Genomic DNA, 25,516 nt, shown 5'->3' with positions numbered 1-25,516 from the left:
CAACTCTTTGTAATATCAACGAATTATTACTTACTCCCTTTTTTCAGATCCAGGCAAATCCAGTGGGGAATGAAAAAGATCGAAACATAGAATTTACATCAAAAATGCACACGGATATCATTCATTAGATAATTTTTACAATCATCTGATTTAACTCATTAATGTCACTAAAACATATGCATATTATACCTGAAAGATTATTTCGGCATTTGACAATTTCGATCTCATCAATCAAAAATGTATATCACTGAGGAGGGATGATATCAATACATTTCTCACAATGACATGTTGAGTTCAATTGGAGACGATTTTATCAGAAATTATTGAGGATTTTTCTTCTGTACTGTTATGTGACAAAGTTACAGCGAGAAAACGTATTCTATCTGTAGCCTCTTAACTTAACAATTAACATGGTTAATTACATACATTTGTCCGGAAAACACTATCTATGTTATCTAACAAATTGGAAATATTACAAAGGTGCTAGTACTATTTTAATATGATTTCCAATGTTAAAAAGGAAAATAACACAAGAGAAATAAGAAATAAATGAAATCATATCCATGACATTATGAGTCAATATCCAAACAAAGACATTGTTAAACAGAGAAAACGTATATATAGTGAAATTTGTAGATAGCAAAATGTTTTTAAAGGACAGTATGATAAAAGAATAAAACATGATCAAATCCATAAGACAACGTTAATATTTAAACTGGTGAATATTGAAAAAAGAAAGAAAGAGGAAAATTGAAAGGATTTATTAAAGATGTGTTTGTTTTCAAATTGCTACGCAAACATACATACATGTATGTGTTAACACAAATAAAAAAAAATACAACGTGAGATAAGGAAAAATTCATATCAATTTATCTCTTTAATGTTTTCCCATTCGTTTCAAAGGCATTATCAATGCAGTTTTTGGTCTTTACATATGAAATAAGAAATACATTTCATTATGTTTAAGGCATTGATTAAGAAACAATAACATAAACTGGTATTTGACATATTTAGCACTTGATGAAAATCCTACCTATATCTCATAAACGACTGGTTAAACATTGGAACTTTTATTAATTGGGGTCAATATATCTATATCAAGGGAATCAAGTAAATCAATCAACTCTCTGTAGTATCAATAAATTATTACTTATTAAAGATGTGTTCGTTTCCAAATTGCTGTACAAGCACACATATGTGTAAAAAAAAAAAAAAAAAAAAAAAATACAACGTGAGTTAAGGAAAAATTCATATTTATTTATTTATTTAATGTTTTCCCATTGGTTTCAAATGCATTATTAATGCAGTTTTTGGTCTTTACTGATAAAATAAGAAATACATTTCATTAGGTTGAAGGCATTGATTAAGAAACATAATAATATACACTGAGATTTGACATATTTAGCGCTGGAATAAACTCCTACCGATATTTCATAAACGACTTGTTAAACATTGCTAGTTTGATTGATTGTGGTCAATATATCCAGGGAATCAAGTAAATCAATCAACTCTCTGTAGTATCAATAAATTATTACTTACTCGCTGTTTTCAGATCCAGGCAAATCCAGTGAGGAATGAAAAAGATCGAAACATAAAATTTACATCAAAAATACACATGGATATCATTCATCAAATAATTATTAACAAGCATCTGATTGAACTCATTAATGTCGCTAAAACATATGCATATTATACCTGAATGATTATTTCGGCATTGGAAAATTTCGATCTCATCAATCAAAAATATATCACTGAAGATGGATGATATCAATACTTTTCTCACAATGACATGATGAGTTCAATTGTAAACGATTTCATCAGAAATTATGATGGATTTTTCTTTTGTACTGTTATATGACAAAGTTACAGCTAGAAAACTTATTCTATCTGTATCTTCTTAACTTAATAATTAACATGATTAGTTACGTACATTTGTCCGGAACACACTATTTAAGCTATCTAACAAATTGGAAATATTGCAATGGTGTTAGTACTATTTCAATATGATTTGCAATGTAGAAAAGGAAAATATCACAAGAGAAATAAGAAAATAATGAAATCATATCCATGACATAATGAGTCAATATCTTAACAAAGACATTGTCAAACAGAACAAACTTATATATAGTGAAATTTGCAGATAGCAAAATGTTTTAATAGGAGGTTTTATGATAAAGGAATAAAACATGATCAATTCTATAAGGCAATGTAAATATTTAAACTGGCGAATATTGAAAAAAGAAAGAAGAAAAAAAGAAAGGATTGATTAAAGATGTGTTCGTTTTCAAATTGCTATACAAGCACACATATGTGTGGGAAAAAAATAATAGAAAAATACAACGTGAGATAAGGAAAAATTCATATCAATTTATCTCTTTAATGTTTTCCCATTCGTTTCAAATGCATTATCAATGCAGTTTTTGGTCTTTACAGATGAAATAAGAAATACATTTCATTATGTTGAAGGCATTGATTAAGAAACAATAACATAAACTGGTATTTGACATATTTAGCACTTGATGAAATCCCTACCTATATTTCCTAAACGACTGGTTAAACATTGGATTAAAGATGTGTTCGTTTCCAATTGCTGTACAAGCACACATATGTGTAAAAAAAAATACAACGTGAGTTAAGGAAAAATTCATATTTATTTATCTCTTTAATGTTTTCCCATTGGTTTCAAATGCATTATTAATGCAGTTTTTGGTCTTTAGTGATAAAATGAGAAATACATTTCATTATCCTGAAGGCATTGATTAAGAAACAGAATAATATACACTGAGATTTGACATATTTAGCGCTGAAAGAAAACCTACCAATATTTCATAAACAACTGGTTAAACATTGGTAGTTTGAATGATTGTGGTCAATATATCCAGGGAATCACGTAAATCAATCAACTCTCTGTAGTATCAATAAATTATTACTTACGTTCTGTTTTTAGATCCAGGCAAATCAAGTGAGGAATGAAAAAGATCGAAACATAAAATTTACATAAAAAATACACATGTATATCATTCATCAAATAATTATTAACAAGGATCTGATTGAACTCATTAATGTCGCTAAAACATATGCATATTATACCTGAATGATTATTTCGCCATTGGAAAATTTCGATCCCATCAATCAAAAATTTATATCACTGAGGATGGATGATATCAATACTTTTCTCACAATGACATGATGAGTTCAATTGGAAACGATTTCATCAGAAATTATGATCGATTTTTCTTATGTACTGTTATATGACAAAGTTACAGCTAGAAAACTTATTCTATCTGTATCTTCTTAACTTAATAATTAACGTGATTAGTTACGTACATTTGTCCGGAACACACTATTTAAGCTATCTAACAAATTGGAAATATTGCAATGGTGTTAGTACTATTTCAATATGATTTGCAATGTAGAAAAGGAAAATATCACAAGAGAAATAAGAAAATAATGAAATCATATCCATGACATAATGAGTCAATATCTTAACAAAGACATTGTCAAACAGAACAAACTTATATATAGTGAAATTTGTAGATAGCAAAATGTCTTTAGAGGACAATATGATAAAGGAATAAAACATGATCAAATCCATCAGGCAATGTAAATATTTAAACTTGTGAATATTGAAAAAAGAAAAAAGAAAAGAAATGATTTATTAAAGATGTGTTCGTTTCCAAATTGCTATACAAGCACACATATGTGTGGGAAAAAAATAATAGAAAAATACAACGTGAGTTAAGGAAAAATTAATATTTATTTATCTCTTTAATGTTTTCCCATTGGTTTCAAATGCATTATTAATGCAGTTTTAGGTCTTTACTGATAAAATAAGAAATACATTTTATTATGTTGAAGGCATTGATTAAGAAACAGAATAATATACACTGAGATTTGACATATTTAGCGCTGGAATTAAACTCCTACCAATAATTCATAAACGACTTGTTAAACATTGGTAGTTTGATTGATTGTGGTCAATATATCCAGGGAATCACGTAAATCAATCAACTCTCTGTAGTATCAATAAATTATTACTTACCCGCTGTTTTCAGATCCAGGCAAATCAAGTGAGGAATGAAAAAGATCGAAACATAAAATTTACATCAAAAATACACATGGATATCATTCATTAGATAATTATTAACAAGCATCTGATTGAACTCATTAATGTCGCTAAAACATATTCATATTATACCTGAATGATTATTTCGGCATTGGAAAATTTCGATCCCATCAATCAAAAATTTATATCACTGAGGATGGATGATATCAATACTTTTCTCACAATGACATGATGAGTTCAATTGGAAACGATTTCATCAGAAATTATGATCGATTTTTCTTTTGTACTGTTATATGACAAAGTTACAGCTAGAAAACTTATTCTATCTGTATCTTCTTAACTTAATAATTAACATGATTAGTTACGTACATTTGTCCGGAACACACTATTTAAGCTATCTAACAAATTGGAAATATTGCAATGGTGTTAGTACTATTTCAATATGATTTGCAATGTAGAAAAGGAAAATATCACAAGAGAAATAAGAAAATAATGAAATCATATCCATGACATAATGAGTCAATATCTTAACAAAGACATTGTCAAACAGAACAAACTTATATATAGTGAAATTTGCAGATAGCAAAATGTTTTAATAGGAGGTTTTATGATAAAGGAATAAAACATGATCAATTCTATAAGGCAATGTAAATATTTAAACTGGCGATATTGAAAAAAGAAAGAAGAAAAAAAGAAAGGATTGATTAAAGATGTGTTCGTTTTGAAATTGCTATACAAGCAAACATGTGTAAAAAAAAAAGAATAAAAAATTAGAACGTGAGTTAAGGAAAAAATCATATTTATTCATCACTGTAATGTTTTCCCATTGGTTTCAATTGCATTATTAATGCAGTTTTTGGTCTTTACTGATAAAATAAGAAATACATTTCATTATGTTGAAGGCATTGATTAAGAAACAGAATAATATAAACTGATATTTGACATATTGAACCCTTTAAGAAAATCCTACCGATATTTCATAAACGACTGGTTAAACATTGGTAGTTTGATTGATTGTGGTCAATATATCCAGGTAATGAAGTAAATCAATCAACTCTCTGTAGTATCAATAAATTATTACTTACGTTCTGTTTTCAGATCCAGGCATATCCAGTGAGGAATGAAAAAGATCGAAACATAAAATTTACATCAAAAATACACATGGATATCATTCATTAGATAATTATTAACAAGGATCTGATTGAACTCATTAATGTCGCTAAAACATATTCATATTATACCTGAATGATTATTTCGGCATTGGAAAATTTCGATCCCATCAATCAAAAATTTATATCACTGAGGATGGATGATATCAATACTTTTCTCACAATGACATGATGAGTTCAATTGTAAACGATTTCATCAGAAATTATGATGGATTTTTCTTTTGTACTGTTATATGACAAAGTTACAGCTAGAAAACTTATTCTATCTGTATCTTCTTAACTTAATAATTAACATGATTAGTTACGTACATTTGTCCGGAACACACTATTTAAGCTATCTAACAAATTGGAAATATTGCAATGGTGTTAGTACTATTTCAATATGATTTGCAATGTAGAAAAGGAAAATATCACAAGAGAAATAAGAAAATAATGAAATCATATCCATGACATTATGAGTCAATATCCAAACAAAGACATTGTCAAACAGAACAAACTTATATATAGTGAAATTTGTAGATAGCAAAATGTCTTTAGAGGACAATATGATAAAGGAATAAAACATGATCAAATCCATAAGGCAATGTAAATATTTAAACTGGTGAATATTGAAAAAAGCAAAAAGAAGAAAAGAAATGATTTATTAAAGATGTGTTCGTTTTCAAATTGCTATACAAGCACACATATGTGTGGGAAAAAAATAATAGAAAAATACAACGTGAGTTAAGGAAAAAATCATATTTATTTATCTCTTTAATGTTTTCCCATTGGTTTCAAATGCATTATTAATGCAGTTTTTGGTCTTTTGACTGATAAAATAAGAAATACATTTCATTATGTTGAAGGCATTGATTAAGAAACAGAATAACATACACTGATATTTGACATATTTAGCGCTGGAAGAAAATCCTACCAATATTTCATAAACGACTTGTTAAACATTGGTAGTTTGATTGATTGTGGTCAATATATCCAGGGAATCACGTAAATCAATCAACTCTCTGTAGTATCAATAAATTATTACTTACGTTCTGTTTTCAGATCCAGGCAAATCCAGTGAGGAATGAAAAAGATCGAAACATAAAATTTACATCAAAAATACACATGGATATCATTCATCAAATAATTATTAACAAGCATCTGATTGAACTCATTAATGTCGCTAAAACATATGCATATTATACCTGAATGATTATTTCGGCATTGGAAAATTTCGATCTCATCAATCAAAAATATATCACTGAAGATGGATGATATCAATACTTTTCTCACAATGACATGATGTGTTCAATTGTAAACGATTTCATCAGAAATTCTGATGGATTTTTCTTTTGTGCTGTTAAATGACAAAGTTACAGCTAGAAAACTTATTCTATCTGTATCTTCTTAACTTAATAATTAATTGATTAGTTACGTACATTTGTCCGGAACACACTATTTAAGCTATCTAACAAATTGGAAATATTGCAATGGTGTTAGTACTATTTCAATATGATTTGCAATGTAGAAAAGGAAAATATCACAAGAGAAATAAGAAAATAATGAAATCATATCCATGACATAATGAGTCAATATCCAAACAAAGACATTGTCAAACAGAACAAACTTATATATAGTGAAATTTGTAGATAGCAAAATGTCTTTAAAGGACAATATGATAAAGGAATAAAACATGATCAATTCTATAAGGCAATGTAAATATTTAAACTGGTGAATATTGAAAAAAGAAAGAAGAAAAAAAGAAAGGATTGATTAAAGATGTGTTCGTTTTGAAATTGCTATACAAGCAAACATATGTGTAAAAAAAAAAGAATAAAAAATTAGAACGTGAGTTAAGGAAAAAATCATATTTATTCATCACTGTAATGTTTTCCCATTGGTTTCAATTGCATTATTAATGCAGTTTTTGGTCTTTACTGATAAAATAAGAAATACATTTCATTATGTTGAAGGCATTGATAAAAAAAAAACCCAGAATAACATACACTGATATGTGGCATATTTAACGCTTGAAGAAAATCCTACCGATATTTCATAAACGACTCGTTAAAATTGGTAGTTTGATTGATTGTGGTCAATATATCCAGGGAATCAAGTAAATCAATCAACTCTCTGTAGTATCAACAAAGTATTACTTACGTCCTGTTTTCAGATCCAGGCACATCCAGTGAGAAATGAAAAAGATCGAAACATAAAATTTACATCAAAAATACACATGGATATCATTCATTAGATAATTATTAACAAGGATCTGATTGAACTCATTAATGTCGCTAAAACATATGCATATTATACCTGAATGATTATTTCGGCATTGGAAAATTTCGATCTCATCAATCAAAAATATATCACTAAAGATGGATGATATCAATACTTTTCTTACAATGACATGATGAGTTCAATTGTAAACGATTTCATCAGAAATCATGATGGATTTTTCTTTTGCACTGTTATATGACAAAGTTACAGCTAGAAAACTTATTCTATCTGTATCTTCTTAACTTAATAATTAACATGATTAGTTACGTACATTTGTCCGGAACACACTATTTAAGCTATCTAACAAATTGGAAATATTGCAATGGTGTTAGTACTATTTCAATATGATTTGCAATGTAGAAAAGGAAAATATCACAAGAGAAATAAGAAAATAATGAAATCATATCCATGACATAATGAGTCAATATCCAAACAAAGACATTGTCAAACAGAACAAACTTATATATAGTGAAATTTGTAGATAGCAAAATGTCTTTAGAGCACAATATGATAAAGGAATAAAACATGATCAATTCTATAAGGCAATGTAAATATTTAAACTGGCGATATTGAAAAAAGAAAGAAGAAAAAAAGAAAGGATTGATTAAAGATGTGTTCGTTTTCAAATTGCTATACAAGCAAACATATGTGTAAAAAAAAAAAGAATAAAAAATTAGAACGTGAGTTAAGGAAAAAATCATATTTATTCATCACTGTAATGTTTTCCCATTGGTTTCAATTGCATTATTAATGCAGTTTTTGGTCTTTACTGATAAAATAAGAAATACATTTCATTATGTTGAAGGCATTGATTAAGAAACAGTATAATATAAACTGATATGTGACATATTTAAGCGCTTGAATAAATCCTACCGATATTTCATAAACGACTCGTTAAAATTGGTAGTTTGATTGATTGTGGTCAATATATCCAGGGAATCAAGTAAATCAATCAACTCTCTGTAGTATCAATAAAGTATTACTTACGTCCTGTTTTCAGATCCAGGCACATCCAGTGAGGAATGAAAAAGATCGAAACATAAAATTTACATCAAAAATACACATGGATATCATTCATTAGATAATTATTAACAAGGATCTGATTGAACTCATTAATGTCGCTAAAACATATTCATATTATACCTGAATGATTATTTCGGCATTGGAAAATTTCGATCTCATCAATCAAAAATATATCACTGAAGATGGATGATATTAATACTTTTCTCACAATGACATGATGTGTTCAATTGTAAACGATTTCATCAGAAATTCCGATGGATTTTTCTTTTGTACTGTTAAATGACAAAGTTACAGCTAGAAAACTTATTCTATCTGTATCTTCTTAACTTAATAATTAACATGATTAGTTACGTACATTTGTCCGGAACACACTATTTAAGCTATCTAACAAATTGGAAATATTGCAATGGTGTTAGTACTATTTCAATATGATTTGAAATGTAGAAAAGGAAAATATCACAAGAGAAATAAGAAAATAATGAAATCATATCCATGACATAATGAGTCAATATCCTAACAAAGACATTGTCAAACAGAACAAACTTATATATAGTGAAATTTGTAGATAGCAAAATGTCTTTAGAGGACAATATGATAAAGGAATAAAACATGATCAATTCTATAAGGCAATGTAAATATTTAAACTGGCGATATTGAAAAAAGAAAGAAGAAAAAAAGAAAGGATTGATTAAAGATGTGTTCGTTTTGAAATTGCTATACAAGCAAACATATGTGTAAAAAAAAAAAGAATAAAAAATTAGAACGTGAGTTAAGGAAAAAATCATATTTATTCATCACTGTAATGTTTTCCCATTGGTTTCAATTGCATTATTAATGCAGTTTTTGGTCTTTACTGATAAAATAAGAAATACATTTCATTATGTTGAAGGCATTGATAAAAAAAACCCCAGAATAACATACACTGATATGTGGCATATTTAACGCTTGAAGAAAATCCTACCGATATTTCATAAACGACTCGTTAAAATTGGTAGTTTGATTGATTGTGGTCAATATATCCAGGGAATCAAGTAAATCAATCAACTCTCTGTAGTATCAATAAATTATTACTTACGTCCTGTTTTCAGATCCAGGCACATCCAGTGAGGAATGAAAAAGATCGAAACATAAAATTTACATCAAAAATACACATGGATATCATTCATTAGATAATTATTAACAAGGATCTGATTGAACTCATTAATGTCGCTAAAACATATTCATATTATACCTGAATGATTATTTCGGCATTGGAAAATTTCGATCTCATCAATCAAAAATATATCACTGAAGATGGATGATATCAATACTTTTCTCACAATGACATGATGTGTTCAATTGTAAACGATTTCATCAGAAATTCCGATGGATTTTTCTTTTGTACTGTTAAATGACAAAGTTACAGCTAGAAAACTTATTCTATCTGTATCTTCTTAACTTAATAATTAACATGATTAGTTACGTACATTTGTCCGGAACACACTATTTAAGCTATCTAACAAATTGGAAATATTGCAATGGTGTTAGTACTATTTCAATATGATTTGAAATGTAGAAAAGGAAAATATCACAAGAGAAATAAGAAAATAATGAAATCATATCCATGACATTATGAGTCAATATCCAAACAAAGACATTGTCAAACAGAACAAACTTATATATAGTGAAATTTGTAGATAGCAAAATGTCTTTAAAGGACAATATGATAAAGGAATAAAACTTCATCAAATCCATAAGGAAATGTAAATATTTAAACTGGTGAATATTGAAAAAAGAAAAAAAGAAGAATAAAAAAGGATTTAGTAAAGATGTGTTCGTTTTCAAATTGCTATACAAGGACACATACGTGTAAAAAAAATGCAATGTGCTTTTAGGAAAAAAACATATGTTTTTATCTCTTTAATGTTCACCCATTGGTTTTAAATGCATTACAGACCCCCGTTCGCAGTTCCGATTTAAGCGTGGCCTTTCCGTAGCACTTCCGTACCATTTCCGTAGCATAACCGTAGCACTTCCTTACCATTTCCGTAGCACTTTCGTAGTATTACCGTACCCTTTCCGTACCATTACTGTACCGTAAGCGTCCACTCACCATAGCATTACCGTAACATTTGCGTTTACTTTTATTCACTCGTAGACCGTCTCATAACCGTTCGGTAGAAATTTTTGCGGGGTGTATTTTTTATCGAAACGAATTTAGTTAAATATACTAACCGAACGTCCAAAAAGAATTGTAGCGACAGCAAATAATTTCATAAGGAGGTGAGAATTAAACAGATACGGCTATACATCTGTCTGTATCTTTGTACAGAAAAAATAACACTCTCACAAAAAACAAGTCAAGTCACATGTTCCATCGAACTTAGTGTGATAAAAAATGGCGGATCCTAGTAGTAGTCGACGCATTACGATTGAAAGAAAAATGAAGATCGTGTCAAAAAAACAATATTTCCTTTACTTTGCTATAGTCTAACCTTTAAAACAGTTACATATAATATGCACTGGCCAGGCTACATGTATAGGGTACAAACGGCCCAGACAGTATCACACAGGTAAACTAGGGTAGTTAGACTTAATTGTCAGCAATGATTCAAACAACCAACGTTGTATACAGGTAAACTAAAGGTAAGGTATTTTGTGAACCAAGTGACACTAGGTGTGAAAGGTAGAACAATAAGAGATAATCATGACCTACAAGTAAGGCTATAGACTGCTTCATAAAACGTCCAACTTTAATGAGAATGTCATCGTGATCTATGGAGTTATTTATTATTTAATTCAATTTTAAAACCCAAAGGACTAATCACAGAATTGATAACAAATTGATAACATCAGAGATGTATATATCACATATGTGATATGGGTCAAAGACGTAATATAAACAGTATAATCCAGATAACACTGGATCCTCACATAAATGTATGAAGGATACGAATTACTTGTCATGATTATATGGGGCAAAGAAGTAATTCAAATGTGATATATATACGAGTATATGTCTCTGATAAAGTATAACAAGAGTAAATAAATTACATGTACATAAAAGCAAATACGGTAGAAATCATCCAGACAATCAAGTAAGTCTTGTTATGAACAGTAAAAATGAGACCTAATTCTGAAAACAAATCTTCGTCGGACATTAATCTCTCAAGTGAGACGTTAACAAACTGTCAGGAACATGACGAAGGTAGTTAAAATTAATTAGGACTCTTTTAAGAACATTACAATTTCTTACAATAATCCAGCAATTACGGGGATAAAGCAGGGTTGAGCTACTCGACCTAGTCAAAAACAGATGTGGAACAAAAAGGTTAAATTATCCTGTAAAAGTTCGATCAAGCAGGCTATGTAGAGATTTGAATAAAAATATATGTATTAATGCATACATACCAGACTAGGTAGGTTTAATTGTGTACAAATTTACATCTAATATAGACTATTATCGTTTAATTTTGATTTAAAACCCAGAAATTAAAAAAAAGATAAATAAAAAAACCCAAAAAACTGTACAACTTCAATCTGGTGTACGAGTGTTGCTTGATATGGTGACCATATTTCAAAGCAGTAATCTAACTGTCTGCATTAATGTACAGAGAGCGAATAACATTTTGAAAATCCAAATATGTAGATTGGCATGACCTTACCAGCCACTTACCTAACATGTAATAAAAAGTTTCGGAGTGAGCCATACACCCAAGTCTTTAGCATGTGTTTCTTTCTTTAGAGATTCCTAAGATTAAAGATTGTATATCTTTTTTGCTAAACGTTATATAATTATATTTCTTTATATTAAACGTATATTTCAAAGTTTTACACCAGTCATAGGCTCTGTCAATATAGGATAGGAGTTCACAGTCTTGAATAACGTGCTGCTTTACAAAATTTGACATCATCGGCAAAAAGGAAAGTTTTGAAAAAATGTAAAAGATGGGTGAATCATTTGAATCGCGTAGGGTTCAGCAATGGTATCATACAGATATTTTTTTAATCATCACACTAACATCATCATCAAAGTCTCTATCGCGGAGTTCGCCGAATACCTCGTCAAAGTTGGAATAACAAAAACTTTTCTTCGTGGCAGCGTTGCTTTACTTCATTTAGAAACACATCCGCTGTTAGTTTGATAGACCTTTATAATTATTGGTATGCACAAAAAATATTTCCTTAGGTGTCTTTTCTAAAATTGTTATTTGTAAAAAAAACAAAAAAAAACCAAAAAAAAAAACCAAACACACACACCCTCACACATATACACAGATTTTATTAAAGAGGCTTACCCGCAGACGGACCGGTAAATTACAGAATATGTATTTGAAAGACGTTTTAAAACTCAACCTGAGAGGGAAATGTATGGAATATAACGGCAAATCTTCTTTGTAAATCGCCGCTGCCTTTGAAGTTATCACTGTGCGTCACTGTGCACGTGCTTGTTTCCTTGATGTGTCAATCAAATTAGACTCCACTTTATAGCGGGGATTTTTTTGCGGGTTGCGATTAAATAGATAATATTTAAAAATGAGGTTTTAATATCACTTTTCAGCGTTTTATAAGGAAAATAAAATGAAAAACTCAACAATTCCAACAATCTATCATGTGTAAAAAATCTTTTTCTATTAGCCAATTTTTCTGATCTCTCTGCGGGCAAGCCTCTTTAACAGTCATTAAAGACATTTGTTAATACTTCTATTATTAAAAGCATACATTTGTAATTTAAACTATTGAGATGATGGTTTCATGATATATGTAGACTTAATCAATTTCGGTTTTTACCGTAAATATCTAAGATTTGTTATGATAAGTTGCCTACATAAATTCATTTGAATCATTATTTTATAAGCCATTTTCAACTTGACATTTTCATATTTTCTTTCATGAAAGTAAGAACATGCTACTGCTATAGTTTTAACTCGCTCAGGTGTGAAATTTGACATGTCGGCCTGGTAATACAGGTAAATTTCTGTATGTTGGCTCAGTGAGAATGAGCCATAATTGGACCCCGGGGGTTAATTGGGGACAGGTCACTTGGCCAGGTATACCATGTGCCAGACACAAAAGAGCTAGACTAATCAGCATCTAACAGGTAAGGTGTAATAGGATGCATGTCCTCAAGGCTGTGGGGTTGCATATTGCGCCCAGTTGGCCATTGGCAACAGGCCTTTCCTAGATGCTTGGCTTCAATGTAATGTACATGTAGTCTGGGCATGTACATGTCTCAAGATCTGTCGACAGAACATGCAATGTATAATATCATATAGATGAATTGTACTGTAAAAGAAACCTTCAAGTTTAGAATAACAATGTAAAAGAAAATTTAGTTAATTAACATTCAATAAAAAAATTAAATATTAATATTTTGCCTGACAAAATATTTACATGAAGTTCAGGTACACCTGATTCAGCCATTATTAGGCCTCTTACACAAACTGGTGTGTTGTAATTGAAGCATGTAAATGATTAAAATGATCGCAAACAGCATCAAAATTAATTTCAAAAGTAGATTCTTCACTATACACTGTTGAAGTCTTTATATATTGAAACAATGTATAACCGGGTTATGTCCTTTGTGATAATAAGTTAAAAAAAACCAAAACAATTGTGCACTAATTATGTTAACTTCGGTACCTTAAATCTCGTGCACTCCTCACTTCTCCTAGTGTGCAAAGGTTAACTGATTGTCACTAAGCTGAAGGTTAGATAAAAAAACAAATCCATTAATAAAGATTTTCAGAGTGTTATCCATTATCAGGTAAACACACAGAGTCCGTTCCATTGCAGACGTGTGATATACACGTATCTGATTGCACATGTACATTGTATATTCTTAAGTACGTTGTATATAATTATTGATGTCTTGTTTCTAGTTTTTATCCCTCCCCAGCCAAAGCTTCCTCTGATCCGACATCAGACTTTTAAACAAATCGTCAATGCTTACACACCAGTAATATGTACCAGTGATTGTTACATATAGACTTGCCAGACAAATGTACATGTACTTGACTTAATTGTCCCCCTAGCTTGTTGCCATGGGTACTAATCCCCCCTCCCACCACCATCAACTTCACCTGATGGCCATGGATATACACCTGATTAGATGTCATCGGGCTCAGGTGTGTAAGTCATCACCACACCTGGTCAGTTTCTCCTTTTTACAATTAGCCCTATAGAATGTCTATTCATAGCCTAGTCAATCTGTGTTCAGAATTCTTGATCTGTTTACCTGTACCTAAATTAACACTTTGATACAAGTTGTTTTCAATTCAATTAGTTTATTACTTAAACCTTATGGTTTATCAGTACAATACAGTGAATAAATGCAGTGCAAATATAGATAAATACATAAAAACAAAACAATAAAGTTCGGGCACACAGAGACAACACATACGCGATCGCAGCTCTAGTGCAGAGAATAATTATATTTTAAAATTAAATGCTATCGTCTTTTGTTGCCGAGAATAATAATTTTCCTAAATTTGAAAGATCCTTATATGACCTTAATATTTCTAAAAGTTGTACAATTTTTCGCATACTGAGGTTTTCTATATTAGTACAGCTTGATAAAAACGTTCTTCCACTTCCCGATACAACATTCACTCCATCAGACACCATTTCACTGTCGTTTCTATGTGTTCGCTTCGTCTAGGATTCGCTTTTTATAGAACCAAACAATTTATTCAGAAACGGTCGATTATTTGTGAGCGTCAACCGTAGCTTTTCCGTAGCATTACCGTAGCATTTCCGTAGCATTACCATACCATTTCCGTAGCATCACCGAACCATTTTCGTAGCACTTCCGTAGCGTTTGCGTTTAAGACGGAACAGCAAACGTACACGGGTCTGTAAGTCTTGTTATAAACTGTTAAAAAATGGACCTATAATTCTAAAAACAAATCTTCGTCCGACATAAATCTCTCAAATGAGACGTTAAACAACCGTCAGGAACATGACGAAGGTAGTTATCATTAATTAGGACTCTTTTAAGAACATTACATTTTTACAATAATCCAGCATTTACAGGGATAAAGCAGGGTTGAGCTACTCGACCTAGTCAAAAACAGATTGGAACTAAAAAGTTAAATTACAAAAATGTATCCTATAAAAGTTCGATCAAGCAGGCTATGTACAGATTTGAATAAAAATATATGTATTTATGCCTACATTTGTTTTTGTATTTATTTTATTTTTCAAGTTTTTTTCAGCATAGAAAAATACAAAATATTGCACATACACTTACACTCGCACATAAGATCATAATCACATCACATATATGATATCCTCATTATCATTGATATCATCATCATTCACTATATCATCCTGTTCATGCTACACATTCCCTTACACATTAATTCATAATTATTTAACATATAGTGTATTGACCACACCTATACCTACATCATCATCATCATCATCATCATCATCATCATTTTCAAGCTACATTTATATATGCGCTAATTAATAATTATTTCACGTATAATAATATATAATTACTATCGTCATCACACCTATGCATACGTAATTTGGTCATCACCATCATCCACACTCGATATATCATCATATTTATGATATACAGCTACATGCACTTATATCATCATCATCATCATCATCATCATCATCATCATTCACTCAATATATCACAATCAACATATGTATACTATACAATAAGTAACATGCACTAATCATCTCACAATGATCATCATCATCATCATCATCATCATCATCATCATCATCCTTTACAGTTACATGCACTAATTATTTCACATAATCATCATCATCATCATCATCATCATCATCATCATTCAAAGTTACATGCACTAATTATCTCACATAGTGATCATCATCATCATCATCATCACCATCAGCATCATCACTCGATATATCACCATTTTCATGTCATGCTTTACAATATTCAGTTACATACACTAACAATCTCAGAAATAGTGACCAAAATAACCATCATCATCATCATCATCATCATCATCATCATCATCATCATCACCACCACCTTGCAACATATTCATATATATTTGTTATGATATCAACATCATCAGCATCATCCTTTATCCTTATCAACATTACCCTCATATATATTTATATATTCATTATGATATCATCATCATTATATATATATATACTGAAACGAAAAAGAAACGCAACATGGAAAATTGTGATTAATTTTGTATTAAATATACATATCTGTATAAAAATCGCGGAAATAAACATGCACCCTGCCTAACACCCATACCAATCTTCAAAATCACCCAAGTGTGACTAGAGACCTATGCACTTCCGGCGCGGTAAAAACATCAAAAACCGTGCCTGTACAAACATATGCGTTCTTTTTTCATTCAAACCAGTATCAATTCATCACTAACATTGAGCCACATCATCGCCAATACTTTTGCAAACAATAATTCCTTTTACAATTATGCCACGGTTATCAAAGGTTGATAGAGGACGTGCTATAGCGATGCTTCTGGCAGGGAACACGCAACTTCACGTCGCTCGACAATTCAGAGTTCACAAATCGACTATTAGTCGATTAGTTTAACGTCTTAACGCAACAGGAAGAGTCGATGACCAGCCGAGATCAGGACGTCCACGCGTAACGTCGCGACGTCAAGACCGGGTTCTTAGGTTGGCACACCTGCGTAACAGGAGATTAACAGCCGCTGAAACGGCAAGGAATACGATTGGTAATCATAACCGTCGAATTCATCCCCAAACAGTGATCAACAGACTGCGTGAGGCTAATTTGCGTGCAAGGCGACAGTACGTTGGTTTACCACTAACACCGCAACGTCGAGCACGTCGTATGCAATGGGCAACGGCACATATGCCCAGACGTTTTCCTATGAGACGTTGGAGGTCTATGCTCTTCACCGATGAATCTCGATTCACGTTATTTCGAGCAGATGGCCGTCAACGTGTGTACCGGCGTCGAGGCGAACGTTTTGCTGACGCCTGTGTTTTGGAACACGACCGATTTGGGGGTGGATCAGTTATGGTTTGGGCGGGAATCTCCCATGGTTTGAAGACGCCTTTGGTGATAGTCAATGGGAATTTAACGGCCGTACGCTATCGGGATGAGATCCTTAGGCCCCATGTTGTGCCGTTTGTTAGGCAGCATCATCTAACCTTTCAGCAAGATAACGCGAGACCACACGTTGCAAGAGTCTGTAGAGACTTTCTTGCGACACAGAACATTGTTCCTATAGATTGGCCTCCATATAGCCCCGACCTGTCCCCAATCGAGCATTTGTGGGATGAATTAGACAGAAGAATTCGAAATCGCCGTAACCCCCCAAATACCCTCCCTCAGTTAGCAAATGCACTCGTCCAAGAATGGAATAACATTCCAATACGGAAAGTCAATGCCCTGATGAACTCAATGCAACAAAGAATTAGAGATGTGATAACTGTTCGAGGAGGACACACACGATATTAGGGCACGGTTTCAAAACTGCTGCCATTTCAACTTGGATTCACGTAGGGTACTACCAATCATGACCTTCTAGCAAAGTGACCTGTTCTTAAAAATCTCTAAACATTTAAAGGATGTTACATCAATATTCAATATTAACTATTACATATGAAATTTAAACATAATGCTCACAAGTATTATTTTATTAAACCTACAATTTGAAGTTGCGTTTCTTTTTCGTTTCAGTATATATATAATTAGTAAAATAAGAAAATCATCATCATCCACACGTTTACATTATGACAGTATATCATCAACATACAGAGAGAGAGAGAGAGAGAGACAGAGAGAGAGACAGAGAGAGAGAGGGGGGGGGGGGGGGGGGGGGGGGGGGGGGGGGGGGTGGGGTGGGGTGGAGATTCGAATGAAGCTAGAGGATAGAGAAAATAAAAGAGATAGACCGGTCTAGAATTGAGACTTGCCCAACAAACATGTCAAATAAACCATAAAAAATAAGTGTCTCCATTCTTTGTCTAAGTTCCGTTGTACCTGGTCTCCGTGGCTATGAGCAATACATTTTTGAAAGATATAGGAATCTTTAATAGAATTAATCAGAGCATGTGGACGTAATGTTTTATGTAAGCACCTTGTCTTGTATATCAAAATTTCATTATCCAGTCTTTTGTTGTAATTTTCCTATTTTTTACAAAAACACCAATTAAATTGGAAAGGAATAAAGAGAGCATCAAGTAGTGTTTCTACACTTTGCAAAAAACTTTGTGTTTTTCGACATTCCCATAAGATATGAATAATTGTTTCACGCTCTAAATTACATAGAGTACATATTGGACTATTCACCAGGCCTATTTTAAACATGAGACCATTTGTTGTTAGTATAGGCTGAACTATTCTGTATTGAAACCATTGTAGTTTTGTGTTTTTTGTAACCCTAAAAGGAGTTCCATAAATGTCTGACCAATTCAATTCACCATCTTCAAAAAACTTCCTCCCATTTTCTGCTACCTCTAGAAATAATACTATTTTTAACCATCAGATTATATAAATTCTTAGTCCCTTTCACACTTTTCAGGAGTAGTAATATATTATTAGGAATGATTGGGTAGACTATCAACTGTTTTGCAATGTTCATCTTTGCTAAGTATGTTCTGAAAGCAGCAATCACACCCTGATATTAGAGAAAGCTAGTATTTATTTGGTAGATCTCAGAAAATTCTTGGAATGAATAGAAAGTGCTCGTACTGTGATTTTTTTTACCAGATCATTAACTTGTTACTCCTCCATTATACCAAACTTTGTAAAAAATCGTTTTTTTCCCATAACTAAATTTCTATTATACCATAATGACATGGTCAGTATGAGGCTTTCCTGTTTTTCCCTTACCATATTTGAATTATTGAACCGTATCCATGCTTTAAACACATCCTTCCAAAATGTGTTTTTACATTTATTCTGACATTCCTGAATATAACACTGCCACAATTAGACACTGCCACAATTAGATAGCTTATGCTTAAGTCTGAGTGTGTGTCTTAAAAATAGCTTGCCACTTGCATATTTTCTTATATAACCTTATGCCTACATACTAGACTAGGCAACTTGAATTGTGTACAAATTTACATGTAATATAGACTTTTAATTTAAAACACAGAAATTAAAAACAAAAGCTCCGTAGATTTTGTCAATATACACCATCTTTTTCAAATATCACGGACTTGAACCTTGGCATGTGTCATCTTGAAGAAGACCACCAAGACATTCTCATGGAATTTTATAGAATCTTTTTGCCGAAAATGTGGTATTAGAAACGACGATTTGGACAATGGACTGACCACTATATGTGAATACCATTCACGCGCCCAGTAATAGTGGATGTACGTACGCTTTACCTGTACATGTGTAATCGGTGTTATTTGGAACTTATATTACGTTATATTATTTTGAGCATGTCGTGTTGGAAGAAGAACTGGGGCGAAAGAAAAAACTGAATTGCTTGAAACGAATGTGATAACTTTCGACCAACCATCTTGTTTTAGTGATACACCTGTCCGTGTTTGCCTCTATACCATCATGTTGACTCTGTCCAGGTTTGAGAAATGTCGGCATGTGAGTCTCGTATCCCTCGTCTGAAAGTTTGCTAAAATGTCTCGGAAACCCCTGACTACAATAACCTGATCATCTTCATCTAGGATACCTGACAGACTGTAATGAAGCAAGTATCTTGTCAGTGATTTTGTTTTCATTATCACTACCAAGAAATGGACCGACAGTGTCTAGAACGTAACCGTTAGGGAACACAAAACTCATAAACATGTTCTTCACTTTTCCCGATATATACATATATATATGTACCATCTAATATTACAGTGACTTTGTTGGCGAATAATGTTTTTGTGAAAACTGTATTGTGACCCAACGCTTGCGCCCTAGACAAGTGATCCGGACCAAGATGTGTGGGAACTACGGCTTGATTTAGAGCCTCTGTAACGATCTGGAAAATTCTGCTGACGCTTAATTTGTGAATGCGGAAAAGAGAATCCAACTGAGTGAAAGATGTGCCTGTTTTGAGTTTAACCCAAAACAGCAGAAGGGTATTCTTAGATGAAAATGCTTTTGTACCAGTCATATGTTCGGAACATGCATCGTGTATTTGATTGAATTGATTACAATCCCAGCCTGTCCAAGCTTGGTTATCTCCATCATCCATATTGTCGAAGTCTAATACAAGCGATGGCAAGTTATTTGACAAGTGCTGTATGATTTTGAGTAAATCGTTGATAAGAGCTGGTGACTTGGTGGCTACGTGATTAACAACTTTATCCCTCCCTGTCAAAACTGGCTCAATGTCAGGACTGATATCCATCCCAAGAAGATGACTTGAACACACCCTGGAATTCTCAGGCATGTACAGTTCATGTTCGATAAGCAGCTGGTGTCTTGCTTTTTCACTGATGCAGCTAGAACTCTTCATGTTGTAAGTTCGACAAATGCTACATTATCTGTTCGAAGAAGGGGCATAGTATAAATCATCTACAGAAAGATACCCGTCCAGAGTGTCAGATTTGTCAACAGATTCATTACTGTCTACGAAAGCTTTTTTCCGTTCCGGTTCATTGGAATTCTCGGATGCAGGACGTTTCTTGAGGTATCTAAAAAAGCATTTTGGACAGAACTTTGCTTCTATTGATTCAGAAAGTATGACACCTTCAGAAAGGAGAACATCTTTCATCCAGTCCTGAATTTTTCGCGGATTTTTACCATCGCCAACCTGGTTGTACTTAATTTTCGATATCAACCCAACGCAGGAGTTCTCCATTTTCCTATTTGAGACAAAGACAAGTTTACTACAGAATAACTGAACTAAATATAATTGTAAAACATAACAGCCATTATAACAACACGCCGAGCACCATTCGCGGTGAGTAGTCAAAAGACCAAGTGGCAAAGGGAACTTTTGTGTGGCACACGCAAACGGAGAAGCTTTGAAGAAGTACTGAAGACGAAGATGGTCAAGTGAGAAAAATGATGAATCATACGTAATACGGAACTACTATAAGTATGTTAAACATAGTAGAACATGATACAAGCCATGGACATTGTATCAAATCATTTTCATAATAAATCAATACGTTGTATTAGTGTGTACGAGAAGGACCACTTGTATCGCCCGTGCATTTTTTCAACATTCATTTTTCAACATTGAATTACTGCCCTTATCCTGTGATTCGGCACGACTTTCTTTTGCTGGTATACAAAGGGATAGTCAAATATGTTTTTAAACACTTACATCGATAGTACTCGCATATAATCGTGTCGAATTTGCCGCTTGATTTTAAAAATGGTATTTTGAATTTGATGAAAATGTTCGAATTTTGGTTTCCTACGTCATCTTGCAATAAACTCGTTTGTTTTTTCATGGTCAACTGTTTATCATTTTAAACTACAACATATGTACAATACCTAGTCGTGAGAAAACCTCTCAGTGACAAACAGAAATACCACTTATGGGTCTGTGAAAAACACAGGTATGCTTGTAAACAAAAAGTGAAGTAGGTGGCGCTATGGGCGCGCTTATGGGTCAAGCGGAAAATAACATCTTCCATTTTCCATGTATTTTTATGGTGAAAATCATGGGAGAGGATCTTTGAAATTTCAGTCTATTTGAAAATTTCAGTCTATTTGACCCACTCCCATCCATCAGCCCCTGTGGCCATCCAAAGCTGATAATGTTAACCAAATTAGAATGAATTCCAATAGAAATCAAACAAATAATAGTAAAAAATGAGATTTCCCTATATAAACTATAGTAATGTTGATCCCCTCCCCAGGGGCAAACCTGAGACCCCAGGGTCAGGAAATTCACAACTTTGGAAAGGCACATTAAGACCCTTCCATCTATGAAGAGTGTTTGATTCCCCTATGTCTGAGAGAAGAGAAGTAGATTTTTGAAGTTTTTGTTAATTTGACCCTTTTTAGCCCCGCCCATTAGCCCCTGGGGGTCAGTCAGGGCCATCATGTGTAACCATTAATCTGTTATCCCATACTGATAATGTTAATCAAGTTAGAATGAATTCAAAAAGAAATCCAACAAATTATAGTCAAAATGTGATTTCCCTATATAAACTTAAGTAAAGTTTACCCCCTCCCCAGGGGCAAACCCGATACCCCTGGGTCATGAAATTCACAATTGTTTTAAACACCTTAAGACCCTTCCATCTATGAAGAGTGTTTGAGTCCACTATATCTGAGAGTAGAGAAGAAGATTTTTGAAATTTCAGTCAAGTTTACCCTTTTTTGCCCCGCCCCTCAGGCCCCTTGGGGTTGGGGACCATATAATTCACAATTTTGCTTGACCTTTAGCCATAGAAGCTTCCTGCCAAATTTCATTGAATTTGGTTAAGGGGTTTTGGAGAAGAAGTCGAAAATGTAAATTGTTTACGGACGGACGACGCACGACGCACGGCGCACGACGGACGACGGACGACGATGGACAAAAGGGGATTAGAAAAGGTCACTTGAGACTTTGTCACAGGTGACCTGAAAATGTTGAAATATTGAATGATTGTTTGAGATGATGATGCAGTTTTCCCTTTATCGGTTTATTATTTATTTTATAAAATTCTCTTTTTATCAAGCATTTTTTTTGGCATTTTTTTTCTTCTAATTAATGAATGAATGCATTCATTTTCCATTTGCTATAAAGCGCACATTTTTGTATTTAAATAAATAAATTTCCAACGACAACGCGAGGTACAAAGGAAAAATAAATAATTAACTTTTTATGATCAAATACAAAACAAGTTTCATAACATTTTAGCCATTGGTTAAGAAACAGAATCAACTGAGATTTGACATTTTCAACGTTAGGCAAAAATTCCTCCTATATTTTCTAAACGACTGGCTGAATATTGATAGTTTTATCAATTGTGATCATTTACCACTTGGATCACTTATGGGGCATTGGACAGACATATTTTTTTACCAAAAAATACCAAGAAGGAAGGTTTTATGTCAGCAATGATTAAAGTGATATTCCAATTGAAGTGGTTTACCTAACATTCCCGTTGATAATATGTGACATTCCAAGAGGTTTACTACGTAGACATACCTGTTGATAATCTTGTTAAATGTGAGATATTCCAGAGAAACGAACTTTGACTCTAGTATGTTCAGATTGAGACAAGAGTGTGCGATATCTGTCGTAGCTAGGAATCGATTACGAATAATGTTAAAATGTTCGGAGTTTTTGTTTTCTTTTCTTCTTGTTTTTAATAAAAGAAACGATAATATTCACATCGTTTCTGTAACATCTTACATGAAATAACATATGTTATGAAGTCCATTTTGGATTATTTTGTTAGAAATTGAATTAAAGGTTGTCACTTTTGTCAACCCTATAGCATGAATTTGTGATAAAACAGGTCTTTGGTCAGTGGCCTTGTTTATTACCTGCAGTCGTTCCTTGACTCACATTAGGCTGTAATTTTACACTCACATTTACAGTTTTTATAAAATTTTGCTGGACAGTTTACCGGGTTACAAGCAATGTGTGTACATATATGCATGTATATGTTGTATATAAAAAGGGAGCAGTGCATTTTTGTAGGGATTCGTCTACTAAAATGTTGTGTTATCTGTGTATTTTGTTTGTAATGGAGTACTAAATATAATTAGACCATAGCCAATCAGAGAAGGTGAAGAGCCAGAAGAGCGGATTGATCTATCTGTGTGAGGATCGTTGGGGGAGCCAGGAGGAGCGAGATTCGGCCAATGAGATAGCACTATGTATAGGGAACAACCAACAAATCGAAAACAATTTTTGTTTGAAGCAGCCCCTGTGTATAGAAAGTTGAGCCAAGGATAAAATGTCTGGCAGTCACTGATTGGCCAGTATGTTATAAAACGAGAAAATAGATATGTAGCCTGATAGGTAGCTATCAATAAGAAATTTTGATATAAATTTCGTAAATCCGATTGATTGCCAAAATTTCAGGTAATAATAATTAACAGGTAAACATTCAAGATTTTTGAGAATTTTTACTGCGAAATTCACCCATTTTCAAAGTGGCTTCCCTGGAGAAAATTTGAGCTGATGGACATTTTTTGATTAGGTGTTATATCAGACCCTAAACTTATGTTATAAACCATAATTGTCATATTGAATTAAAGAATTTGAATGAAATACTCCAAAACATTAACACTAAAGTATATGGGAAAACAATTGATTGGTTGGTCCGTGTATGTGGTATATTTCCCAGATGGGGGCTCCCCGTCCACTGTAAAAGTCATGTTTACCGTCTTTGGAGTACCCGTATTTGTAATTATACCTATACTATAACATAATTTATAGTTAACAAAAAAGGAATAACACTAATACGAAATCAATTTCACATCGTTTGAACTTCAAATGAGCAAATGGGGGATGGAGACACTATTCATATAAAAATATTTTGTGCAAGTCCTTCATAGATATGTCTTTACTGTTCTCCCATCGGTATGTTTTATCAAGGCAATTCAGACTTAATACTGATTAAATACAAAAGAATGCGACATTGTAAACAATTGTACTGGTGTATATTGAAAATGAAAATATGTAGTTGCTTAAATACTTTAATTCAGTTTGGAAAAAATGTTTAAATGCCATTCTAGAAGTTTTTTCTATGATGCATTTAAGTTTTAATTTTCACTGATTGATTGTTCTTCCTGCATTTTTTGTTACTTATTAAGCTAGGTTCCTGATTGTCGTTTCGTAATTTGATAGTATTCTCTGTTGTATGTTCAAGACCAAAATTCTTGTCAACAAACAATTCAAAATTTTCGATTTCTTGAACACGTATTTTTTGGAAATTTTCAAGCAACAGGAAAACAATTTTTGGTGAGGGGAGTTAAAACCAAAATTGTATTCATATATGCGAACACATTTGCAGTGTTTCAAACGCTGTACTTGTTTTTCCTTTACGTACACGGGCCGTGTAGTGCAGAATTATGAACTGGTCCTCATGATGAATATCCATGACATTCGGGCGTCATTATATATGTATATATAATCATTTATGTTTAACA

General features: G+C 32.5%; 1 protein-coding gene across 1 annotated transcript in view; it reads right to left on the bottom strand.

Moving 5' to 3' along the window:
* The window catches only part of LOC117334897 (probable serine/threonine-protein kinase qkgA), a 29,164-nt gene extending 8,240 nt beyond the window's left edge, over window positions 1–20,924 (bottom strand). The window contains exon 1 of the mRNA XM_033894739.1: window positions 20,573–20,924. Coding sequence (XP_033750630.1) covers window positions 20,573–20,924 — 352 coding nt within the window. The remainder of the gene's footprint in view (window positions 1–20,572) is intronic.
* Between the last annotated feature and the right edge of the window lie 4,592 nt (window positions 20,925–25,516).

Source organism: Pecten maximus, chromosome 9 (genome assembly GCF_902652985.1).
Source record: "Pecten maximus chromosome 9, xPecMax1.1, whole genome shotgun sequence".
Lineage (NCBI taxonomy): Eukaryota > Metazoa > Mollusca > Bivalvia > Pectinida > Pectinidae > Pecten > Pecten maximus.
Note: the sequence above shows the minus strand (reverse complement) of the source record. Positions and strands in the feature narration are given on the sequence as shown.